Source organism: Acinonyx jubatus, chromosome C2, assembly GCF_027475565.1.
Source record: "Acinonyx jubatus isolate Ajub_Pintada_27869175 chromosome C2, VMU_Ajub_asm_v1.0, whole genome shotgun sequence".
Lineage (NCBI taxonomy): Eukaryota > Metazoa > Chordata > Mammalia > Carnivora > Felidae > Acinonyx > Acinonyx jubatus.
The window spans coordinates 90039188-90063868 of record NC_069384.1 but is presented as its reverse complement, the minus strand read 5'-3'; the positions used below and the strand labels follow the sequence as shown (position 1 = coordinate 90063868).

The 24681-nt window shown below is 35.7% G+C and overlaps 1 protein-coding gene across 11 annotated transcripts in view; it reads left to right on the top strand.

Annotated features, from left to right (window-relative positions):
• NAALADL2 (N-acetylated alpha-linked acidic dipeptidase like 2) overlaps window positions 1-24681 on the top strand; it is a 1320599-nt gene that overhangs the window by 558577 nt on the left and 737341 nt on the right. Inside the window, exon 1 of one of the 11 annotated variants that reach the window (XM_027061406.2) lies at window positions 13911-23767. The exons of the other annotated variants lie outside the window; for them this stretch is intronic. Within the exon in view, the coding sequence (XP_026917207.1) occupies window positions 23752-23767 (16 nt within the window). The 5' untranslated portion in view covers window positions 13911-23751. Of the gene's footprint in view, window positions 1-13910; window positions 23768-24681 lie in introns of those variants that run through there. 11 annotated transcript variants of the gene reach the window in all.

Below are 24681 nucleotides of genomic sequence, written 5' to 3'. Positions count from 1 at the left end.
TGCAAATAATGTACCAATGTTTTATACACATTGGTATAGTTAGACCTACATAGGAGAACAACTGTGTAAACTTCAGAATCTTCTTGGAGGTTTATCTCTTTTTGACAAGTGTTCACACCAAGGAATTTAATATTTTTCTGTTGATTTATCTGCTTGAAGGAAGCATTCTCCTGATTTCTTCTGTATTTTTGAAATACCATAGTTTAACTAATATACTACCATACTCTCAATCATCTGATGATTACTATATGGCATAATATTACACTACTTCTGCTATTATGATTTATATCTTAAAAATAATGTTCACATACATTATGTGACCTACACTGCTATTTACTGAAATGTGTAACATTGATTCTCAACGGTGTTCATGTAAAACACCCCCACAGGTCATCTTTATTTCCTTCACAGCACTTAGCACAGTGTCTGCCTTGCATGGGGTGGACGTTTAATACATTGAACAACTGAATAAGACAGTTATCAACTAGGGAAATAGTATTTGAGGAAATAATTCTGTGTACTAATTTTGTTTTATTTATTTTTATTGTCAACAGTGTATTCGTCTATCTACTCATCACGGAACTACAACAAATATAAAGTATTTTTTGGTTTCATTGCTCATAAGCTTTAGTTAGACATGGCTTTGGCAGATTCTAATCAGTAATATGATACAGAACATTGAACATGCACTTATCCTTGTTCCCAAGAAACTAATTGAATCATTAAGTTATAGCCATTAGAAAACTGACCAAATGGTATGAACCTAAGTTATGAGCTTACCAATGATCTAATTTCATTTCACTTACCATTTTCAGCCCCTTTCCTCCTTCCCTTTTCCCTGCGGAACTATGCAAAGCAGTTGCAGAGCATAACTATATCCTGCTTTAGAACAACATTAATCTGGGCTCCCTGAATCTATGATGGGAAAACCTAAGTCTGTTCTGCAGCATCAAATGTTACTCAGTATATTTTTGCCTTTTTATTCTGTGATTTCAACTCATTGCCTACAAGGTTTACCTGTCTGATAAACTCCCTTAGTGTTGGCCTGAGATATCTGTAGGTAGAAGCTTTAAGTGTATGCTTTTGTTTTTCAGTCCAGGAAATATGTGACCTGCATGAGAGCAGGAGACACGGGATAGATCTCTCCTATTGTTTTCAACTGAATCCCAGACACCATCACAGTATACACAGAACAAGCCCTTAGTTAACACAGATGAACAGATGGATGGACAGACAGATGAATGAATGAATGTTAGAAATTCACAGATTCTATTAGGGCATGCATGGTATAAAGCATTCAGGGACTTCTTTCTGCCATGGAGCCTGACATTAATCTTGGCAGATTCCCAAAGTCATGATTTATATTACTATAGTAATACATGAAGGATTGGTAGGTCTTGGTACTTGCTGCTTTCAGAGAAAAACCAGAAATTACTTTTTAGCTATTCAACACTAACATTAATGTTGATAATGAGATTTGTGAAGAATTTTCTTAACATGCAAAGAATGTTTACTCTTTACATTTGTAAGTTTCAAACTGATCTTCAGAGCTTTACCCACAGAGCTCCACCTAACTGCATTTAATTACACTTGAAAATATGTTGTTCTCTAGATTCATTTATTTTCTCCTAATTCCAAGTTGTTGGGTTTTGTTTTTGTTTTTCTCCCTGATGGATCTGATCTTGTTTGTGGTAATACCACTTCTCCCATCTCCAAGCTGAAACCTTCATTTTTATTTCTGGTACCTTTGATACCACCATTGTTTAGGCAATTAAAGTTCATCACTGAACTATTGTAGTTGTATCCTTACTGGCCCTTCTTGTTTTAAGTTTATCTCTGTAACAATACAGACTATGTCTAATTGCTGGGTTATTATCTAAAATATCACTTTGATTCTGCCACTTCGAAGTTCTCCAATGGCTTTTCAGTTCCTTCAGGGTGACTAGCTAAACTGCCTGCATATAATCCATTATAACAGACGCCAGTTTCTCTTTCCTCTCTTCCTGTCTCTTTCTCCACATCTCCTGTGTCTCTAGGACTCCTGACCAGGGCTACCTACCCCCAGCAAATATATTAGCATCTCCAGACAGCGTTGTTTATAAACGTATATTCAATAGTGTAGTGTATTTTGTCTTTTGGGAGAAAACACTGTCATTTTCAGAATACTGACTATAGAACATAAAACTTAACAAAAATTTCTTGACTGGTAGGAATAAACAGAAGAGCAGGTGATAAACTCTTCTACACTTTTGTAATTATCAGTTGGAGGATGGTATACCAGGATATATCTAGCAAGTGAAAGAAATTTATCAGAAGGAGAAAGAGTTGACAAGCAGTTGCTGTGTGCTAGGCATGCCCAGTTCATCCATTTATTCTTCCATCCATCCTTTCCTTCATCCATTTGCCTCTTATCCACAAGACTGTAAACTCCATGTCTCTTTTGTTAAACAGTGTTCCCATTGCCTGACGCAAAGTATATGTGTTCAGTAAATATTTGAACACCTCTCTCATGAGCTAATACAACACACAGTACTATGTGATGTCTTGGGTACACAAAGATAAAAGGGATACAACTCTGATCCTCAAATAGCTCACAAGGTATTAGGGACAACAAATATGGTAGGAGTAATTAAAAATCAATGTGAGTGCTATAATAAAGATGTGTACAAACTTCAGTGATCTCACGGTTTTCCCCCTCAAGTGTTTCATATTGAACTTGTGGACAAATAAAACTGCCAAGTCTCTTTGGCATAGTCTTACTTTCATTTTCAATCTTCAGAGTTCAGCCCTTCTTATCTGCAAAACTGCCTAATGTGCCTTCTCTGCATTGCTTTTTAATAGTTGGGGGAACTTATTTATATTTCTGTATGTACATCTCATTTTTAGATTAAGCCATAAACTCCTTGAAGCAACACTGTTTGTCATATTTTGTATCTCTGGGGCATGTGGAAGAGAATCTTGCTCATCATAGGTATTTGATCATTGTTTTCCAATTGATGGTTGAATGCTAGATATTGAAAAAATACAAATGTTGCATTTGAAGAACTTGGGTATTTTAAAGGTACTAATAAATGCCTTATAACTCTTAATAGAATGTTCCTGGATTGGGGTCTAGAGGTTTTAATAGGGAAACTTTAAGGACCTTCATAGTCTGTTTGATTTCAGAGAATAGAGAACATTGAAGAGTTACCTGAAATATGGGTTCTGATTTTGGCTTAGATTACAAACATACTATGTATTAATATCTTCTGAAATGTGCCTTTCATCCAAGTACATAATATTTAGACAGAGAGAATGGTGCAGTTAACGGACATGAATGTTGCTGTTCCCTGTAGCCATGGCTGGTTAACTCGGTCTTGGTTAAAGCATAGAGTTAATAAGGCCAAGGTCAAGAGATTAATACCCTTTACAATCTAGATACCTTTTATTCTACTTCTGGCCAGAAACTAAACACCAAATCCTAGCCTACTAACTTACTAGGGAAAAGCAGCTCAAAGCACATATTGTACCAGCATCATTTTAAATGATCCATTTCTGCATCCATTCAAAATTTGTGGAGCGCCTACCTTGGGTCCAACTCTTTACTAGACCCTGAGGATATAAAGATGAGTGCAATGCTATGTCTGCTCCGAGTGTTCTCAGATTTATTTCATTTAAGGATCTTGTCTTAGTCCATTCAGGTTGCTGTAACAGAATACCACGGTTTGAATACCTTATAAACAATAGGAATTTATTTGCCCCAGTTCTGGAGTCTGGAAGTCTGAGACCAGGGTGCCAGCATGGGCGAGAGAGATCTTGGTTTTAGGTTGGAGGCTTCTTGCCTCCTTATATGCTGGAAGGGGCTAGGAAGTTCTGTGGGGTCTTTTTTTTTTTTTTTTTTTTTTAATAAGAACACATATCCCATTCATAATGGCAGCACTTCATGACCTACTCACTTCCTACAGGCCCCTCATTCTGACACCATTACATTGGGCATTAGGGCCTCACATATGAATCTGGGAGGCACACACACACATTTAGACCATAGCAGATCTCAAATTTCCTAGAATTTATTTTGATTGATAAAAGGATTGTGAAATTTTTTTTCCTTGGTTGGTTAGAAGATATTTGGACTTAAGCCACTATTTCTATCTGAAAGTCTTCCAACATGATCTTTATCCTGTCAAAATATTTCCAGACCTAAAAAAAATGAATAACAATTAATTCTTTAGGTAAATAGCCTTTACAATCTTTGTAAACATTTGAGAAGGCTGATAATAATACGGTAAATTTGCTACTATTTAGAAACAAGTAGAATGTTTTATTACTTGCTCACAAATGGATCTTCTAAATAGAATAATAAAAATAATCAACAGATGTGTTGCTTTGAATTGTTTCCATGTACCAGATACCAGTCTGGGAACTTGGGAGTTAATAGAATGCAAATATAATTTCCCAACCTTAAGCATGCAAATCAGCACTCCAATTATAAAACTCTATTCAGAATAAAATGTATGTATGAATGTATGTGCATGTATATATAAATATATACATATACATACATATATATTTACATATACACCCAAGTCTCTATTCAGAATAAAATGTATGTATGTATATATATAAATATATATACATATACAAAATATTTTGAAATTTCAAATATATTGACTTTCCATTATTATAGTATAATTTTCATATTTAAATTCATGCCCCATTTTTCCTGAAAATTATTGGAGTATCTTATAAATAGCATTCATCTAATAGGAAAGAAAAGACACTAGTAAGAAAGGAAGAAAGTATGTCTATCGTACTTAATCTTATCAAACTTAATAGTTTTGTAATTGAGAAACTAATATGATTTGGAGCTTCCTCTTGGCCCTAAGAAAATAAGAAACATCACTGGCTACAGATCTTTTATTATCAGAAAGTAGATGGGACGCCTGGGCGGCTCAGTTAGTTAAGTGTCCGACTTTGACTCAGGTCATGATCTTACGGTTTGTGGGTTTGAACCCTGCATCAGGCTCTATGCTGAAAGCTCAGATCCTGGAATCTACTTCGGATTCTGTGTCTCCCTCTCTCTCCGACCCTCCGTCACTCACACTCTGTCTGTCTCTCTCTCAAAAAGAAATACACATTAAAAAAAAGTAGAAAACATCAATTTCTTACTTTTTCTGGCACAAAATTTTAGAAATACTTTAGACCTCACCCTGCAGAATGCTAGATTATATAATAGTTATCCTACACTAAAATAAGTTTGTGACAAATGTGTTTGCCTCTTGACATCAGTGATAAAAATGGAAAATTTTGTGTAAGAATGCAAGACAATGTGATCCAACAAGAGATAAAGGTTCTGTGGACAGAATATGGTACTTTCTGGTATTACAGCTTTATTGAGGGACAAAACTCAGATTTCTTAGTTTTGAGTTTAGTTTCATATCTCTTTGCATTTCTCCTAACTATAATTTATCTTAGCTAGTTCATTGACAGGGGTTTGTAATACAATATAAGGTATATGAAGTTTACCTGGTAAAGGTAACACCACTTGGAGACTATCAAATCTGTGGGACTATGAGATAGCAGTGAGAAGATTCCTTAACATCAGAAAACATTTCCATCATTTTTTGGTTACATTAATATAAACGACTATATTCTTCTTTCCTCCAGTTTTGTTCCCCTATACAAACATGAGGATAATAATACCTGCTCTGTCACATAAGTTTGTGAAGCTGAAGTTAAATAATATGTATGATTTTTACAAACCACATACTACTATAAAATATAGAATATGTATAAGTTAAATATAAATACATATTTATATAATATTAAACTGACCAATTTGTGTGAGAAACTTTATTGCCCAAGTCCTCTATGATGACTATCTATGTATGGTTATAAAAATCTCTGCTTTGCAGAGTGTCAAAAACTCTAGTAATAGGAGCAACTGAGTGGCTCAGTCAGTTAAGCGTTAGACTCTTGATTTTGGCTCAGGTCATGATCTAATGGGTGCATGAAATCCAGCTCCACATTGGGCTCTGGGCTGACAGCATGGAGCCTGTTTGAGATTCTCTCTCTCTCCTTTCTCTTCTCTGCCCCTGCCCTGCTCACACTTGCTCTTTCTCTCCCTCTCAAATAAATAAACATTAAAAAACAACAACAACAACAAAAACTCAAGTATAGGAAGAAAAAAAAAAAGAAACAATTACCAAATGGCGTCAAGGAATGGACTACTAAATTGAAAAAAGGACAAAATGGATATTTTTTGTCTAATAACCTGAAATAGGAAATACCTGATAGATTTTTTTTTTTAATTTTACTTTTAAGTAGTATCTCCATCCAACCTGGTGCTCAAGCTTACAACCCCAAGATCAAGTGTCACATGCTCTCCTGATTCAGCCAGCCAGGCACCATGCCCGAATGATGTCTTAAAAAGACAATTTTTTTATAGTGATTAAATTTTATTAGAAGTCATAGATAAGAGAGATGAGAACAATCAAATGGCTTATGGGTAATGTTTTTTCATTTTCTCAGCAAATTATTGGGTTCTATTATAATGAAAGAGACAAACTTAAAAAAGCTAAGACTGAAGTAGTGTGAGAGAAAAAGATTTTAGAGTGAAAAAAGAACAGTAACCTTATTTTTTTTTGCAGTTTTACTTTTTAATAAGCTGAAGATCAGTTGGCAAAATTGCATATACTCTAGCAGAGGAGAGCGGCTTTCAGTTGTCAGAGCAACACGTATACATTGCAGAAGATCAGGTGATCTAATGGGGTTGCTGAGATTCTAAGTGATACACAACAATAAAGGAGATGAGTCTGAGGGTAGTATTGCCACCCACGCCAGGCATACAAATAGCATTTCATGTATAAAAATGTTTATTAGGTATAAAAATGAGAGAAAATGAGGTGTCTAAAATCATCTGTTATCTTTTGAGATGATTTAAGTTAGATAACTAAAATGCTGTATTTCAAAAACTGAATTTGAATCAGATTCTCACTCTTTTAGTTTGGTAGTAATGATTGCTTTTTATTCTAAATACTCTAACCTATAATCTGGTGGCTTGCTTTTAAAATTGTGTTAGAGTCTCTCCAATGGAGGGTAGCAAAATATGTGCACTCAAATCTAGGTTACAATGAGGTTTTTCATGTCCAGAGTTGAACAGAACATATGAGAAGTATTTTTATATGTATGTATTTTATCTTGTGTCAATGATGGATAAGATTGGACAGCACTACCCACTGAAAAACTATTAAATGATGAGACGGGATAATAGCTGGCTGAGAGAATCACATTTACAATCAATCATGTATGAATCTCAGTTTTTCCACATCCTAACCATGTGATCTTCACCACATCATGTGATTTGGTTCTGTTTCCTTATCAGTCACAGAGAGATAACATGTACCCAAAAGGTCACCGTGTATGCTACATGGAATGTGGTACTTAAAGTTCATTTTTATTGTGAAAACCTTCAAAAATTTTGTAAGTACAAATTAAACCTCAACAATATAGGTTTAAACTTCATTGGTCCACTTCTATGTGGCTTTCTAAAAAATAAATATGGTGCTATATGGAGTGCCTGTGTGGCTCAGCCAGTTGAGTGTCTGACTTTTGATTTCAGCTCAGGTTGTGATCTGATGGTCGTGAGATGGAGTCCTACACCAGGCTCTGCACTGAATGTGGAGCCTGCTTGGAGTTCTCTCTTTTTCTCCTTCTGCCCCTCTCCCCCACTCACACATGCACTCTCTCTTACAGATAAAATTTTTAAAGAAGACAATAAATATGGTACTGTAACTGCATTTTCCTCATTATTTTTGTAATATTTTCCTTACTTTATCATAAGAATATAGTCTAATACATATAACATATAAAACATATGTTAATTGACTCTTAATGGTAAGGCTTCCTATCAACAGGAGGCTGTTAGTAGTTAAATTTTGGAGAAGTCAAAATATTTTCAATTGCACAATGGTGGGCACCCCTAATCCCCATGTTGTTCAGTTGTATATATTTCCAACATGTGATGCGAACATCTTCAAACACATAAATGAAGGGATCATAAATTTTGAGTGCATAAGATTTCAAAAAAAAAAAAAGAAAACTCTACAAATATTTCTTTTATGAGGAGAATATAATATCTGAAGGGTTTAGGGAGAAATTCGAGTCTGTCAACCATCTCTTCATCTTGACTTTTTATCCCTTTTTACCCATTCTAACAAATAATTTTTAAATTAACAATTGAAAAATTAATCTGTGCTGAAGAAAGTCTTGATTCTGCAGATTACACATGCTTATAAACTTCCAGGGAATATTGATGAGAAAATACATACTTCTAGGCATATTCTGTAACATCCTCATGTACTTTGGAGGCCGGTGAAATTTCTGAGGAATAGATGAGAAATAAATATTTAGCCACAAGTGGACAGGAGGTTGGAACGTTCAAGTTCCTGACCCAGTGGGAAGCAGTATCTTCCAGTTAGAGATGGAAAGGCATCTGTGGTTTAAAGTAAGGGGAAAAAACTGCCTAGAAAAGTACCAAGTTCCAATATCCTCGGACTCTAGGCAGATTAAGTAACCAAATAGGCTAGATATGCATCGATAAGGAGTAGAGGCAACTATGGTGCACTAGGGAGCACATCTAAAGAGATTCCAGTGGTTTGTTTTGAAAACTTGGGAGAATGCCGATCATTTCTGCAGGATTCAGCCTTCAGTCTTGCTCTGTCCCTAGGTTAACAGATCCTCTGTGTATAGCAACACTTGCAGTAGGAACCTCCACACTTAAGCATTGTCTGTGTCATTTACTTCAGTGAAGGATAAATGGATGGATTTGGAGGGTTTGAATTTGTGTATTATTTCCTCAAGAAATAATTTTTCCCTGTTCACACACACATTCACATTCACATGCGTGCACGCACGCACACACACACACACACACACACACACACACACTCACGCACACACACAAATACATCCCACTCCTCCACGACACTAAAGCTTTATTTGTTGATTTAATGTGTGATGCCTTTGATTATAGCAGGTACAAATATATCTAATAAATAATTAAAGTTGGTGCCAACTGAGTCCTAAAGTGAAAAATGAAGTTGCACACCAGTAACTACTTAAATGTCTACAGATCTGAAGCAGGATTAGTGGAGAAATAGTGTATGACTTCCAATATTGCATTCCAGTTGCAACTACAAACACATCTTCCCACAAATTCTGTACCAAATCAGAACTATTAACAACAAAAATAAGTGTGATTTTATTATATAATTAGTTCACTTATAAATGGGTAAAGGGGCATTAAGGAATCTATTCCTGAAATCATTGTTACACCATATGCTAACTAACTTGGATATAAATTTAAAAAATAAATTATTAATTAAAAAAAAGTCCATGTGACTAGATGCTTAAATGATAATAAAAATCTAGCTGATAACCCTGGTGAGACAGTGTGAATTCTTGATTAGAATAATGAGCATTTAAAATGTTTTGCCCCAAATTCTTTGCCTTCACTATTTATCTTTATTCCATCAATAGAAGATATATGCCTTTGAGAGTTACCATGGTCTTAATACAGTGTATTTTTTTATCCCTGCCATTCCCCAAAAAAGAGATACATATAAAACACAGGTTGATAGTAATTTTCTTGCCCTTACCTAGAATTTCGTATTTTCGGCAGTGACCCAGGCTCATGTGCAATACCTTGAAATGGCAAAAGGTTGCTTTTTAAGTTTTCAGGTCAGAGCAGACATTTGTTTTGAACACCTACAGAAAAGTGGCTTCCATTTGTTTGTCTTTAAGGGCTTTCTTTTCTAGTATCTAGATGGAACTGACCTAAAATTGTATCTGGAATTATTCGCCTGTAAGAAGGCCATGTAAGTCAATACAAACAAGGCCCTTTTAGCTAGAAGCTGAAATTAACCTTCAGAAACTTTGCAATCCAGATGTGAGCTGCTCTGTATCAGCAAAGTAGAACAGCTATCACTTAACAGAGTAAAAGGTTTCCTATGCCAATCAAAAGTAAACAAGGCGAGGTGTTCTTCATCCTCTTTTTTGATATGTTTGAGTCACTGATTCCTTCTGCTTCAACAAACCAAAACACTTAAAAGCATCTTTTACTCTGAGGGAAAGTTGGTCTGAAACATGTGTCACACAGTAGAAACACTGATACCAAAAATAGTAAGTATACTTTTATGATTTAATAATTTCCCTCTTTTTTGTTAGACTGTCACTCGAAAATATGAAAATCTCTAAATACATACCTAAGTATGATCGTTAAACATTTGACATGTAATCAAAATGAGGACTCAGATTCCTGACATGTCCTTGACAGAACCGAATTTGGAAGCTCATTTTGCGTTTTTTTTTTTTTAAGGATCTGACATAATTATATGAGGTACATTAATACAGCCAAAGTTTCACACATTCTAAATGTGTTAATAAGTAAAATATTATTAAATATTTTTCTGAAAATTCTATCTCAGAAGTTGTGTTTTCCCTATGGTCTAAATATTTTTATACATTTAAAGTTTATTTCTTTTTGGGAAAGACAGTGACCTGGGAGGGGCAGAGACAGGGAGTGAGAATCTCACACAGGCTCTGCAGCGTCAACACAGAGCTTGACATGGGGCTTGAATTCACGAAACTATGAGATCATGACCTGAGCCAAAACCTGCGTCTGATGCTTAACCAATTGAGCCACTCAGGTGCCCCATAAACATTTGTATACATTTAAAGCAATTAACGTGTTCCCTAAGTGACTAAAAAATATGTTGATGGTATCCCCTAAATAGTATTAAATTCATAAGACAAATATCAAAATACATATAAACATATATTCAGAATCTAAATGAGTATACCTAAGTATTCCAACTCTTCTTTGTCAAACAGAATTTGGAAAATAAAAATATTCTATTACTTGCAAATTGAAACTTAGTTGATTCTTAAACGAATCTTTTCCTTCAGTGTGTTTCTTTTTTGTTTTTCTTTATTTTTTTAACGTTTATTTTTGAGAGAGACAGAACATGAGTGGGGGAGGGGCAGAGAGAGAGGAAGACACAGAATTCAAAGGAGGCTCCAGGCTCTGAGCTGTCAGCGCAGAGCCCAACGTGGGGCTCACACTCACAATCTGTGAGATCATGACCTGAGCTGAAGTTGTTTCTATGTGTTCCATCTATACATGGATATTTTGGGGAATAAAAAGTTCCGTAGAGTGTATATTTTAATGGTTTAAAATCTGATTGTTATAGATTTCTTTAAGTAGATTGATATTATATTATCTCCAGAAAAATATAGGTATGCATATAAAATTGAAATTTGCATGTAATTTCAAACTGCCCCCATTTAGTGAAGCTTACTCATGATCCATGAACCCGTGATTGAGAAAGTTTTATGAAGGATGAAAGATGTCTAGTGGAAGAGCTACTAATCCACAGCTTTAAAACTTTTGTTCATAGCTCAGCTTCCTTGGCTGACCTTCCAGACCCGTAGATCATGGGTCTGTTTCATTCTCCCATGTCTCTCGCCTTTGCTGAACTGCTTCCCTTAACAATCTCCATCCAGGTAAAGCTAAAATTCTCACTAGAACTTAATCTCTTAGACATATTCTTGTGATTTTAAAAGTTGGGATACTAAGCTTGATCCTGAGTGAGACTTCTGGTTTTTTGTCAAATGTCATACCATGCGAGGTTTACTAAAAACATACACTGATATCTAAGTGACTCTGTGGTCTGTTGGTAGGTTTATAGGTAAAAGAAAAACTAGAAATAGTAGGTGTTGACAGAGCTAGCACATCAACTGCAAATATATGCAAACCCACTGAAAAATGCCATTCTAGTAAAAAGTAGGAAAAAATGGAGCTTGATGAAATAACACCACACCTATACATTTGTATTTTAATAGGATAATGTGGTTATATTGAAAAATGAGATAGATCTGACTTGGAATAACTTGTGATAAAATGTCACTATAACCAAGGAGAATGGAATTCAGACCCATCGAATTGCACTGAGGTTTCCTTACACTATAAATGTCAGAAAAGTGATCTGCATTATAAAAGAAAATGTATGTTTTTCCCCAAGAGGAAAAACACCCAAAGAATCTTTGTGTGAGCATTCCAAGATCTCTTTAGCATTTTGCAGTAGGTACTTTAAACACTTATTTTTATAAAGTACTTTTTGTCAGGCTATATATATATATATATATATATATATATATATATATATATATATGTTAGAAATTAGTAGTGCCTCCAGTTGTAAAACCTTGACATTGACTATAATTGAGGAGGTTAGTGTCGGCATGTTCATAAGTATTACCTGTCATTTGAAATATGACAGTGCTGTAACTGCAAGACCTTGGGGAGGCTTGTGTGTTGGCATTGCCATCTGACTGCCTTAGAAACTGCCAGACAGTCTTCTTAATGCCTCTGACCCTGAGATAATTAACATGGCCCTAGAGGCTCTGCCTTTCACATTTGCACACTTGTTGTTTAATAAGATGTTTGCTGCTAGCTATGCTTCCCTCTGATTTAAAAATGTGCCTTTAAGGAGAATGGTACTTCAGTCCATTAAGTTTTCTATTATAGGTATTACCTTTATGAACAAGTTGCTTATATAAAAATTTTGTTGCTTTCCTGAAAATTAAAATACATTCTAGTGTTATGTTTTTAATCTTGGGTTTGTTTCCTCTAAATGCATTTCACAGTGGGGCAAATGACCTATCTGAAATATAGGTGCTTACTTTGACAGTTTTGTTATGTATCATGTAGATTAGTAAATGATAAAATAGGAGCCAAGAATAAAAGCCAGTTTAAAAGCCCTTAGGACAGATTTGATGGGATTTTAGTTTCCACATTCCCAAGGGCAAAGCAAAGCGTTAAAACAAGCTGCTTCTACTTCCTTTAAGAGGAGAGTTATTGATTTACAATTAGCACTGTGTAGAATTTGCAAAATTAGTTTGTAAATTCTGAATAACTTTGTAAATTAGGTTTAAGACACTTAAAGGGAAATCTTTAGTAGTACACAAATCCTTAAGAAAGAATAAAATTGCTGAGTTTACTATTAGCAAGCCACTATATTTTTCGAATGTATTTAGTTTCTCTAATGAATTAAATAATCGTGTGTGAATAGTTAATGGAATTGAAATAGTTAAAGCACAATATACATATTGTGCTTCCCCTCCATTACAGAAGTAATAAAAATTCACTGTAGTAAATTTGAAAAGTATTGAAATATATAAAGAATAGAATACAGAATTTCCTAGGTTCCCAGAAACTAGAGGTAATGATTGTTAATATTTTTCCATTCTATTTTCTTATATTTTTATGCCCTAATTTTTCAATAAATATATTCATATTTTCCATATCAGTATTATCCAAATATATAATTTTAATGACTTCAAAAATTCCACCAAATTAATATAATTTTAAATAGTTATAAATCACATAAGATGAATAAATACATTAAAACAAAATTAATCCATTAAGCTTTAAATGAAATGTCATTTTTTAAAATTACTTTTTTAATGTTTATTTATTTATTTTGAGAGAGTGTAAGCATGGGAGGGGCCAAAAGAGAGGGAGAGAGAGAATTCCATGCAGGGTCCCTGCTGTCAGCGGATCAATCCCATGAACTATGAGACCATGAGCTGAGATGAAATCAAGAGTTGGATGCTTAACTGACTGAGCCACCCAGGTGCCCCTGAAATGTCATTTTATACTGATATTAATTTATCTCTATATTTTTTTGCTATATCCTACAAATACTAATAATTTCTCACAAATACATGTACTAACAATATCCATAGAGTGAGCATTCTATTAAATTTTGGGTAAATTTGGGCTTTTAATTCTTAAAAAAAAAAAGTTTGTTTACTTTGAGAGAGAGAGAGTGTGTGTATGAGCTGAGGAGGGGCAGAGAGAGAGAGAGGGAAGAATCCCAAGCAGGCTCCACACTAACAGCATGGAGTTTGATGAGGGGCTCAAACTCATGAACTGTGAGATTATGACCTGAGCCAAAACCAAGAGTTGGATGCTTAACTGACTGAATCACCCAGGTACCCCTGTGTTTTGCTTCTTATATGAAGAATTTTATTTCTCATTGTTTAAGAATGTCTACAGTATACCAAGTTTTTACTAAACAAATCATCGCCACCTTATGGTATCAAGGTACAGATATCAGCCACGTGGAACTTCCATCATAGATACCAATAGGATATAATCCAATCATCTAACCAACAGCCAGAATTTTTTTTTTTTTTCTTTTTAATACTGGGCCTTTGCCTTTTTCCAGGAGTGTTCTTTTTCTTTTCCAGATACTTATCTGACAATACCACTTGGATGTCTGATAGTATCTCAGACTTACAAAGCCTCACCACCTCACCATCTACAGCTGTACCTATTTCTCCTATGGTGTTCTCCACTTCAGAATATTCCATTTTTCTTGGTTCTCTGTGCAAACTGTGGATCATCTTTAATATACTTTTTCCCATACCACATCCAACCCATAAGCAAAGCGCTTTGGTTTCCCTTCCCAAATTTATTTAGGATCTGATTTCATCTTAATGCTTTTGCCTTTACCACCCTTGATAACCTCTCCTCAGCTATTGAAATGATCTAATTTGTCTCCTGGTGTTATTCTTGCTGCTATATAGTCTACTCTCCACAGAGAAATGAAGATTTTCCTTTTAAAACTAAAGTCATATCCTGTCATTCCTCTTGTACTTCTCAGACTTGGACTTGATCTTCTACGACCCCACACCTTCGTACTTTGTATTCAAGCCACAACAGCTTTTTAATGTACAACGCATGTGCATCTTCATTGTTCTAGCTGAATACAAGTTCCTTGTTAAGTCAAATGTAGCTCAGTCCTTTTTTACTAAATTTGAAATGAAACCTAACTTGGTGAATGGTCATGATGCCAAACATAACTCCACTTCAGAAATTTTGCCCTTGTTATCCTAATGAGAATTGTTTATCCCCAGGGCCAGGCCCTCCACTTTATTTCTGGTACCTGTTCAAATATCATCAGGGAGGCCCTACCTGAACAGCTTTATCCATTACTTTCTATCCCACTCACTGTACTTTATTCTTCATAGCACATATTTTTATTACTGATGGCAAGGCATGGTGAAGATTTAAGGTTGTGAATGCTAGAACCAGACTGTCTAGAATTCAATATTGTCTCACCCTCTTGTTTCGTGAAACTTTCTGTGTCTGGGTTCCTTACCTATAAAATGGAAATAATAATGCCTACCTCTTAAATGGTTGTGAGTTAACATAAAACTCTTGGAACAATAGCCGGCATTAGTAGGCATTCAGTAAGTGTTAGTTATAATATACATTATTACCATATTGGATGTATTTCTTTGTTTCATGTCCGTCTTCTCTCTTTAGAATATAGGCTCCTTGTGTGCTTTGTTTACTGCTGTGTTCTTAGTACTTAGAAAAATTTCTGGCACATGATAGATGCTTAAGGGATTGTTAAATAGTTAATTGACTAGATAATAAAGTCATAATAAATGAAGGGTATGAGGGATATATAGAATGGTTGTCTACTTGAGTACATACATGCTGCATGACCTATGCATATGTCAGTTGTTGTTAAATGCAGTAGAGTTCAGATATAGGAGAAATAAGTGTGAGTTGGTAGATAGGCAACTTTTAAGAAGAAAATAGACCTTAAAATAGCTTTAAGTGGAGATGAACTTTGATATGTGTGTTGGTAAGTGAAGGATGAAGAAAATTTTCAAAATGGAGAAACAGTGGTCATATGTAAGTCCACTCCAAAATCAGCCAGTCAGCAAGTCAGAGTGTAGGAGAGTGATTGAGATTAAGACCAGATTTGGAGGGACTGGGACTGGGGTTAAGGTGGTCAAAATTTATTAACTGAGCCTTTTTTCCTGCCTCAACACTCAAGAGAGGTACAATAGTTTTCTGTTTGTAAAAGTAGCTCAATAAGCATCAAGACTCATTAAGAGAGGTGTATGTGGTTTACAAATTCCCTAGGCTGTTATTTCCCTTTAGCAGGAAAATAAATTTTAAAAGGGGTTTGTTTTTACATGAATATAGCAATGAGTAATTAATGTCAGAGTATGAAGAAACTAGTATATATGCTGGTTAGAGGTATATGGCCTCAAAAAATTTAGACATTTGGTTAAACAGAGGTGTAGAATTAGGTATATTCATGTTTAATTAGGGTTTTTCTGTTCATTCAAAATCTTTCCAAGTATGTTTCCTAGATCTCCAGTATCACAATCTTTTGGGAAGCTTATTGGAAATGCAGATTCCTAGGTTCCACTACAGACTGACCATACTCGAGTTTCTAAGGTACAGCTCAAGCATCTACATTTTTAAAATAATTTTTATTCATGTTTATTTATATTGAGAGAGAAGAGAGAGCGCGAGAGTGCACAAGCTTGTGGAGGGGAGGAGAGCGGCAAAGAAAGAGGGAGAGAGAGAATCCCAAGCAGTCTCTGCACTGTCAGTGTAGAGCCAGATGCGGGCTTGATCCCATGAACCGTGAGATCATGATCTGAGCTGAAATCAAGAGTTGGAAGCTTAACCAACTGAGCCACCCAGCCACCCCTCAAACATCTACATTTTAAGAAACTCCCTCATGTCTTCCAGCATGTGCTTTGCTTACCAACATTCAAGAATAAATGCCTTTAACTTGCTTAGATGGGGCAGGTAAAGTGGATGGCCCTACACAAAGGAGAAGATAATTAAAAGATGAGAGGATATTCAACAATTTCACTAGGTCAGAAATTTGAAAAGCATATAAATTATTTTAGTTTATTTTTTACTTCATTTATGGTAAAATGCACCCGTCTAAGTAAATGTTAAAAATCTTAATTAGAATCAACATGCCTCTAAATTAGCTTTCAACATTTTGTCTAAACATTACCTGTTTATCTTTCTCTTACTTTAGTGTATCTTCTGACCATTTTAAATGCCACTTTTATACTGACCCATTTTATATTTATCTTCTAATTATAAATGTAATTATGCTCATTTGACAGTATAGAATGTTAAAAAAATGTACTGACTTCCAATCTGTGCTTTTGGTTGCTTTGTTTTACAAAATCAGGACCACAAACGGCATACTCTTGTGCAACTTGTTTCTTTGTTTGTTTTAACCCTTTTAAAAGTATTTTCTCATGGGATGCCTGGGTGGCTCAGTTGGTTATGTGTTGACTTCAGCTCAGGTCATGATCTCACAGTTCAGTTTGTGGGTTTGAACCCCACATCAGGCTTTCTGCTGTCAGTGTGGAGCCTACTTCAGATCTTCTGTCCCCCTCTTTCTCAGTCTTTCCCCACTCATGCTCTCTCTTTCTAAAAAATAAATAATAATAAATATTTTAAAATATAAGTATTTTCTTGTGTTATAGTATATATTTCCCTAACACTCCTACTGGCCAATATCCTATTTTGCAAACCATTCTCTTCCAGCCTTCCTTGGCTTGCTGTCCAACAACAACACCACCCTCAAATAACTTTCATTTTTTCCTGCCCTTAAGTTGTGGTGTCTCCTCAGTTCTCTTTCTGAATGGGATCCACGCACAGTCACTCATTCTCATTCATTCAAGGCTGCCATCTCTATGTGCACCTGGCCGACAGTACTTTCTGAGACAGGACAATAGTGGTCCCACACCAGGACCCTGCTCTAGCTTCCTCTAGCCACACTCCTCACCATGGAGTCAACAAAACTGAAAGAGACAGCAAGGCAAGATACAGCAAACTTTCTTCCAGATTCAGACAGTTTATTACTTACATAACAAAAGCAAGATGAACCGAGGTGTCAGCTCCCCATATGCCTTCCCCCAGGACAACACTAAAACCAAAGGGCCTGGGTGATAGGATGAAGCCACGTAAGTGTTAGGGCACCTTGTTGCTGAGACGCTCCTTCCATGCTGAAGCCAAGCAGTTTATAGTCTGCAGCTGTGGCCCTAAGTGTAGGGGTTGTGGGGAGAGAAAGCTTTATAACTCAGCAGAACCCAGAACATGATAAGAAATCATCTCATGGCAGCATCCCTGGTAGATAGAGAGATGGAAAGGAGATGACCTGGTAGTATCTCCTCAGAAGCCACCTATACACTTATGTTTTCCCAAGAATCACAGGGCATTTTACCAAGACTTCTATCAGCCAGGGTTAAGGCTTGCCTGCGTGGCCCGTGTAAAGATGTGCAAGGTTACCAGGGCACCATGGCCAAGTGATTCGCCTAAAATTGGGCCCATGCAGTTCTCACACCCCAAGACCAAGCTCTATGGGAACCTGAGCCTGGAATTCCTTGCCCAAGTTACCTCATGCCTGCTTCTGCATCCCATTGGAGCATCTATCCTAGGTTGGCCCTTCCAAGGTAGACGGTATGCTGGTATGCATGCCCTAGCCCTAAGGGGTGACCAAGCAGTGGTGTTTGTGTGGGTCAACAAAGAGCTTGGTTAAGCAAGCCAGGGTCTCCATATGAAGGCCTGCAAAGCCTTTGGGGTGATGGACAGAGCTACCAAATCAGAATCATTGTTCAAGTGAATGAAGCTTTGGCTGCCTGGGAGGAACAACCTAAGGAAGACAGGGAGAATGAAAAGTCAAAGGAAAGCCTTTCTTGGCTTCCCCTGTTAAACCTGAACCACTGATAAACAGAAAATGTAGATTCTTCTTAAGGAAAAGGCTGTTCTCAGATGAGGAGAAAGCAGTCAAGAGGTTTTCGTTGTCATGATTTTTGTTCACAGCAAAAGCCAATAAATATTAGGATAGCATCTCTAAACAGAAACATGATGTGAAATACTTAGTTTTTTTTTTTTAAGGATTTAATGAGGAGGATACTAAATAAAATTTGCATATTTATATTCTTGGAAAACTTATTCTAAAACAGTACTTTAAAGAATAAAAATATTAATAATGTTTACATGAAATTATTTTAATTGCCTCTATATTGAGAAAATAAAATAAGGAAAAGTAAGTTCACTGACAGTTTAGGTAAGACCTGCCTAAGGCATAAGTTTATTGTTTGAACCATATTATTATGTCCAGTATACCATCTATCTAGCCATACCTGACACAGTATTCACACATTCCTTTTTAGATATTTGATGAGGTAAAACCCCCTGTGTATATTCAAAGCTAAACATTCATGAAGATGTCATAAAAAATTCACATTTAGACTGGCCACCAGATTGTCTTTGTGATTGCTGCAAACTCAACATTTACACATCTGTCACTGTTTTTTGTTTTGTTTTGTTTTTTATTTCTAATAAGTTTTGAGGAACGTTTGATCAGTGGTTCTTAACTAGGTACATATCAGAAACACTCATGGACAGTGTCTCAAACTAAATGACAAATGACTGATAATATCAAAATTTAGGAACTGAAGACTTAATTTTTTTTTAAGTTTCACATATATGATAATCAAATAATTTATTGTGCAAACTTGGACACTGTTTGAAAGTGAAAGTGTGGTATTTACAATTGTGTTGAGACCATAGGTATAAATTGGGACTGTCCAAATCAGAACATATGGCGATTCTATCCATGGGTGATTGCAATATGCTACCTAGTCAAAACAAACAACTTTCTAGTAGTTGAATTAATCGCATGGTGAGATCACATGCAATTATGGGTGAGGAACAGTCTTTTTACTTGGCTAAGGAAAACCCTGGTCATTGGTTTTAAAGAAAGAAAAAAAATTGGTTTTTTACCCAGATGTCTTTTAGTATATTATTTATAATTATTTGAGGGAATTTGTAGGGCTCTTAGGCTTTTCATTTTAAAGGTGGCATATTTTTCATGGAGACTTTTATATTTGAATGTCATGAATCGTAAAAAAACAGGTAACATGCTGTTCTGTTTTGTATTCTTTGTGCTGGAGTATTTTGACCATTTACTCTTATTTTGCTAGTTTTTAACTTATGGGAGAGTTAAAGCAGAAGAGAGTTCATGGCATTCTAACTACTGACAGTTCTATTTGTGAAGTGTTTACCAAGTACTTAGCATTTATTGTAGAGCAGGAAAGCCGTATTCCATCTTCCAGTACCACTTTCATTTAAATAAACTGTCTTTGGTATATATACATACCTTCTTGTTCTTTCATTTATTCATACATTCTTTAACAACTTTTTTAAAGTTTATTTATTTTTGAGAGAGAGAGCACAAGAAGGGGAGGGACAGAAAAAGAGGGAGACAGAGAATTTGAAGCAGGCTCCAGGCTCTGAGCTGTCAGCTCACAGCCCTGTGTGGGGCTGGAACCCTCAAACCTCAAGATCATTACCTGAGCCGAAATCAGACACCTAATCCACTAAGCCACCCAGGTGCCCCTATTTATGCATTATTTAATTCCTTTAGTTTAGAGTTGAATAAATTTGTGCAACATTATACCTAACACTCTATTGACAATACAGACTTCTTAATTTTGCTTTACAAAGGTTATGTAGCTCTTACATTTATAAAAAGTTGCCCACATTTGAGTGTCTGCATGTGCATATGCTCCTGCATGCACGCACATACGCAGGACACAGTCCTAGCCTCCATCTCTCTCATGAGCTCTAAACCTATGCCGATTTGCCTGTTTAACATTTCTATTTGTACGTTTCAGAGACTCCTAAGTTAACATAACATACAAGTCTGAATTTGTAATCATTTGTTTCCAAACTTCTCTTTCCCCATTGTACCATTTTTGAATCAACTGCCCTATTGTCCGTCCAAATACCAAACCTCAGAAATCTTTTAATTAGTAGAATAATGTAATTGTTGTTTCTCTTTCAACTTATCTGGGATATTCATGAGAACAAGACCATGTTTTGTGGGGTTTTTTGTTTGTTTGTTTTTTTCCTTATATTTCCATCATTTAGCAGAGGACTTACTATAAAATGCACACTCAATATTTTGGGGGGGGAAAGCTAGGGGTACCTGGGTGGCTCAATCAGTTAAGCATCTGACTTCGGCTCAGGTCATGATCTCACGATTCATGGGTTCAAGCCCCGTGTCGGACTCTGTGCTGACAGCTTAGAGTCTGGAGCCTGCTTCAGATTTCCGTGTCTCCCTGTCTCTCTGCCCCTCCCCCATGCACACTCTGTCTCTCTTAAAAATAAACAAACATAAAAAAAAAAGCTAGACATGTAATTTCATCTATCCTAAAATACTTCTTTTTTTTTCATCCTAAAATATTTTTAACATTATGGCAGCATACTTATGAGCACAGATTCCTCAGAGTGTCAGCATGATGTAGAGACAAATGCTAGAATCAGAAGACCTGCCTTTCTCTTTCAGTCTACCATAGTGTATTATTTCAGGGATCAATTGAGATAATAAACTTGGAACTGTTTTGTTAATGGTGAAGTTATATAGAAAAAATGAAGCTGCTTCTTTATAAAGTCCTTTATCATACTTTTATAGGCAAGTCCACAATATAATATTCAGTCTCTGTGAAGGGTGTTCATTCTTCTGTTTTTTCCCCGATATGCAATATTAATTCTGCACTAAGATATGCAGAATCCCATATTAAAGAACATGTATCAACGCAGGACCCAGGAAATGTTGATGCCTGGGCATACACCAAGTAACTGTAGATACAGTGTCTGCATGCCTCTGCATATTTACAATACATTTTTATTCATTCTTTCTTTCCTGCCTTAATTTTTCTGTCAGCCTGAAAAGTTGCTTTTTATTCATGCCATGGCCTTATTTTCTGTGACTGCCTCTTGGCATACATTATTATCGATAGTTTGCATATCGTGGGTATAGCACTTTTCAGTCTGAAAATCCACTTTTCATGCTGATGCTATGTTTTCTAGGTCTGGTGTCTGTAATACATTATTGTTAACAACATTTTGGAGTCTACTCTTTTTAATTTGGCGCTTCTTATCCTCAACATTTTTCAAGATGTATCTATCCAGTGTAGTTAACACTATTGGTGTCTCTAAGATGTTGATGTATAAGGAAATGTACATTCTCTATCTGGAGGTTGAGGAAACCAGGTTCGATGTTTGCTGTTTTTAGGAATGTATGTTTGCAAAATGACTTAAAATTTTCTTTAGAGGAGCTTTTCCTTCTTCTGTAAACATTCTCTAAAGAGTCAACTATACAAAGCTTTGAGGTCTTTAAGATTATCAGAAGTCAATATCAGGGCCAGAGTTGTAATTCATTTTCTTTGTGAGTCCTACTATCCTATTGTCAAAGATGACACTCAGGCAAGCATCCCTTTTTTTTTTTAAGTTTGTTTGTTTGTTTGTTTAGAGACAGAGTGGGTGCACGGAAGGAGCAGAGAGGTAGGGAGAGAATCCCAAATAGGCTCTGCAAACCCTGTGTGGGGCTTGATCTCACAAATCATGACATCATGACCTGAGCTAAAGTCAAGAGTTGGATGCTTAACCCAGGAGCCCCACAAGCATATTTTTTAAATACATGAGATAAGTATGCTTAGAAATGTGGTTTCCATGCATTTCCTTAACATATTTACCCAATGACATTGTAGCTTTGGTTAGATGTTCCCTTCATTTCTTCCCAGTTTTATGTACACATGTAGTACATATGAAATAGTGGTATGGAAAGCATTATATTTTTACAGTTTCTCCAAAGAGAGTTTTGTTTTTCTATCTATTTTAGGCTCAGTATTAGATCTTGAACAGGAATCAAATGTTAGAGATGATAAGAATGAGTAGAAAGTAATCTCTCGGTCGTTCCTCTCCAGACCATCCTCCTGTTTTGATGTTTGTGTTGCACCTGTGGTCACTTCATCTTTGTTAGAATATTCAGACCATAAACACACTTCTTATCTATACCATGTTTTTGCAAGGAGACACTCTGACTGTTATCTCCGTGGTGAGTCCTTAATCACGAGAGTTTTGAGCTGCCACAAAAAACTCTGTTTAATGGATGTCCATATAATCTGACGCCTAGAAAACAGTTGCATGTGTTCATCACTTGTAACTTTTAGAACATAAAATCTAATCTTCTTTGAGCATTTATGAAAGGATGAAATTCTAGTTTCAATTGTTGACAGTGTTCCAAGTAACAAATAGATTGTTGGCAGTTTAAAAGGAATGTATCTACTGCAAGATAGCTTTAGATATTTTTGGTTTCTAAGAATGTGTTGATGTAAAATTAGAAGGTATTATGCCTGTATCATTTTAGATAATTTTTTATAGGTGCAATTGGTTTTGTGAGTTCAACTCTTGAAAACTTGTAAAGAGACTTTACAATACGATGCGTATAATTGCTGTTTTTTGTAGGACCATGTAGGTTGATTGGATCCATGAAAGAATGTTGATAGAGAATCCTAAATGTATCAAAGTCTAACAGATTTTAATTTCTTTCTAGCATCTTTTGATTCTCGGTCTTACTTGTTACTGCTTCTTACAGACCAAATTCTGCTCTTTGTTAAAGTTTATTTTTATTTTGGTGGAGTTTTTCCTTGAGGGATTCTACTCACATAAAATCAGGGGGTAAACTTTCAAAATTTGTTGTTGTTGTTGTTGTTGTTGTTGTTGTTGTTAATGTTTAAAGATTTGATTTTCCCTTCATAATAGGATGATGTTTTAAATATTTTTAGATTTCTCAGTTTATATTTTATTTCATCCAACTCTAACCCTGATGACATTATCTTCCAACATAAATCTTTTCTAAGACCTCTAATAATTGGGTTTTGTTCCTTTGTAGAAAAAAATTTTTTTTCCATGAAAGCCTTTAGAATTTTCTCTGCACTTCTGAAATTTTCCAGGCACATGAGTCTTATGTTCATACTGCAAAGCACTTCCCATGTATATTGCCATCTGAAGATATGCATGCCCTTTTCAGTAAGTTCATGTTTTTTCTTCTCCATCGTTCTTGTTATCTCCTAATATTCATATTAAATTTGGGAGGTCTTTTAAATTTCTTTTATTTTTTTTTATTATTTAGAAAAATGTAATGTTTATTTATTTTTGAGAGAGAGAGATACAGAGTGTGAGTCGGGGAGGGGCAGAGAGAGAGGGAGATACAGAATCTGAAGCAGGCTCCAGGCTCTGAACTGTCAGCACACAGCCTGATACAGGGCTCAAACTCACGAACCACAAGATCATAACCTGATCCAAAGTCGGATGCTTAACCGACTGAGCCACCCAGGCATCCCTAACTTCCTTTTATATAGTCTTTCATTATCATTTTTTCCTAAGATATGGGGATATCTCCTTTTTTTAAATTTCTCTTTAGGTTACTAGTTTGGTCTTTACCAGTGTCCATTTTATTATTTTCAAATCTGTGAATTGTCTGAGATTTTAACCTACTTGACGACTAACAAGTTGGCCTTCCACAATTTCATGGATACTGATGGAATATATGAGCCATTTGCACTAGAGACAAAGACATGTATTACTCACAGCATAATAGGTATCAAGGGCATCAATATATTTGTGTCCTTTCCATTGCTTGTAAGTCCAGTGGAGTGACTGTTTCAACATTGTAAGAGAGAATCCCTCAGCTAAAAGAACTGGAATCTTGGCTTAAGAGGCGAACACCATCTCTCTCTTCCAAGGTCATAAACAAACCTGCCTTTCGCTATGGAAGGAAACACTATAACTGTTTTCTAAGGCTTCTTGCTATTCAAATATCCTTGAAATGATAATCCAAAACCGACCATAGTCAGTGCCTTGCTTCACAAGATGTGCAGAAATATGTGAAACTCAAGTATCTTTTATGCAATAATTTGTCTATCCTTTAATTTTTTTCAGTT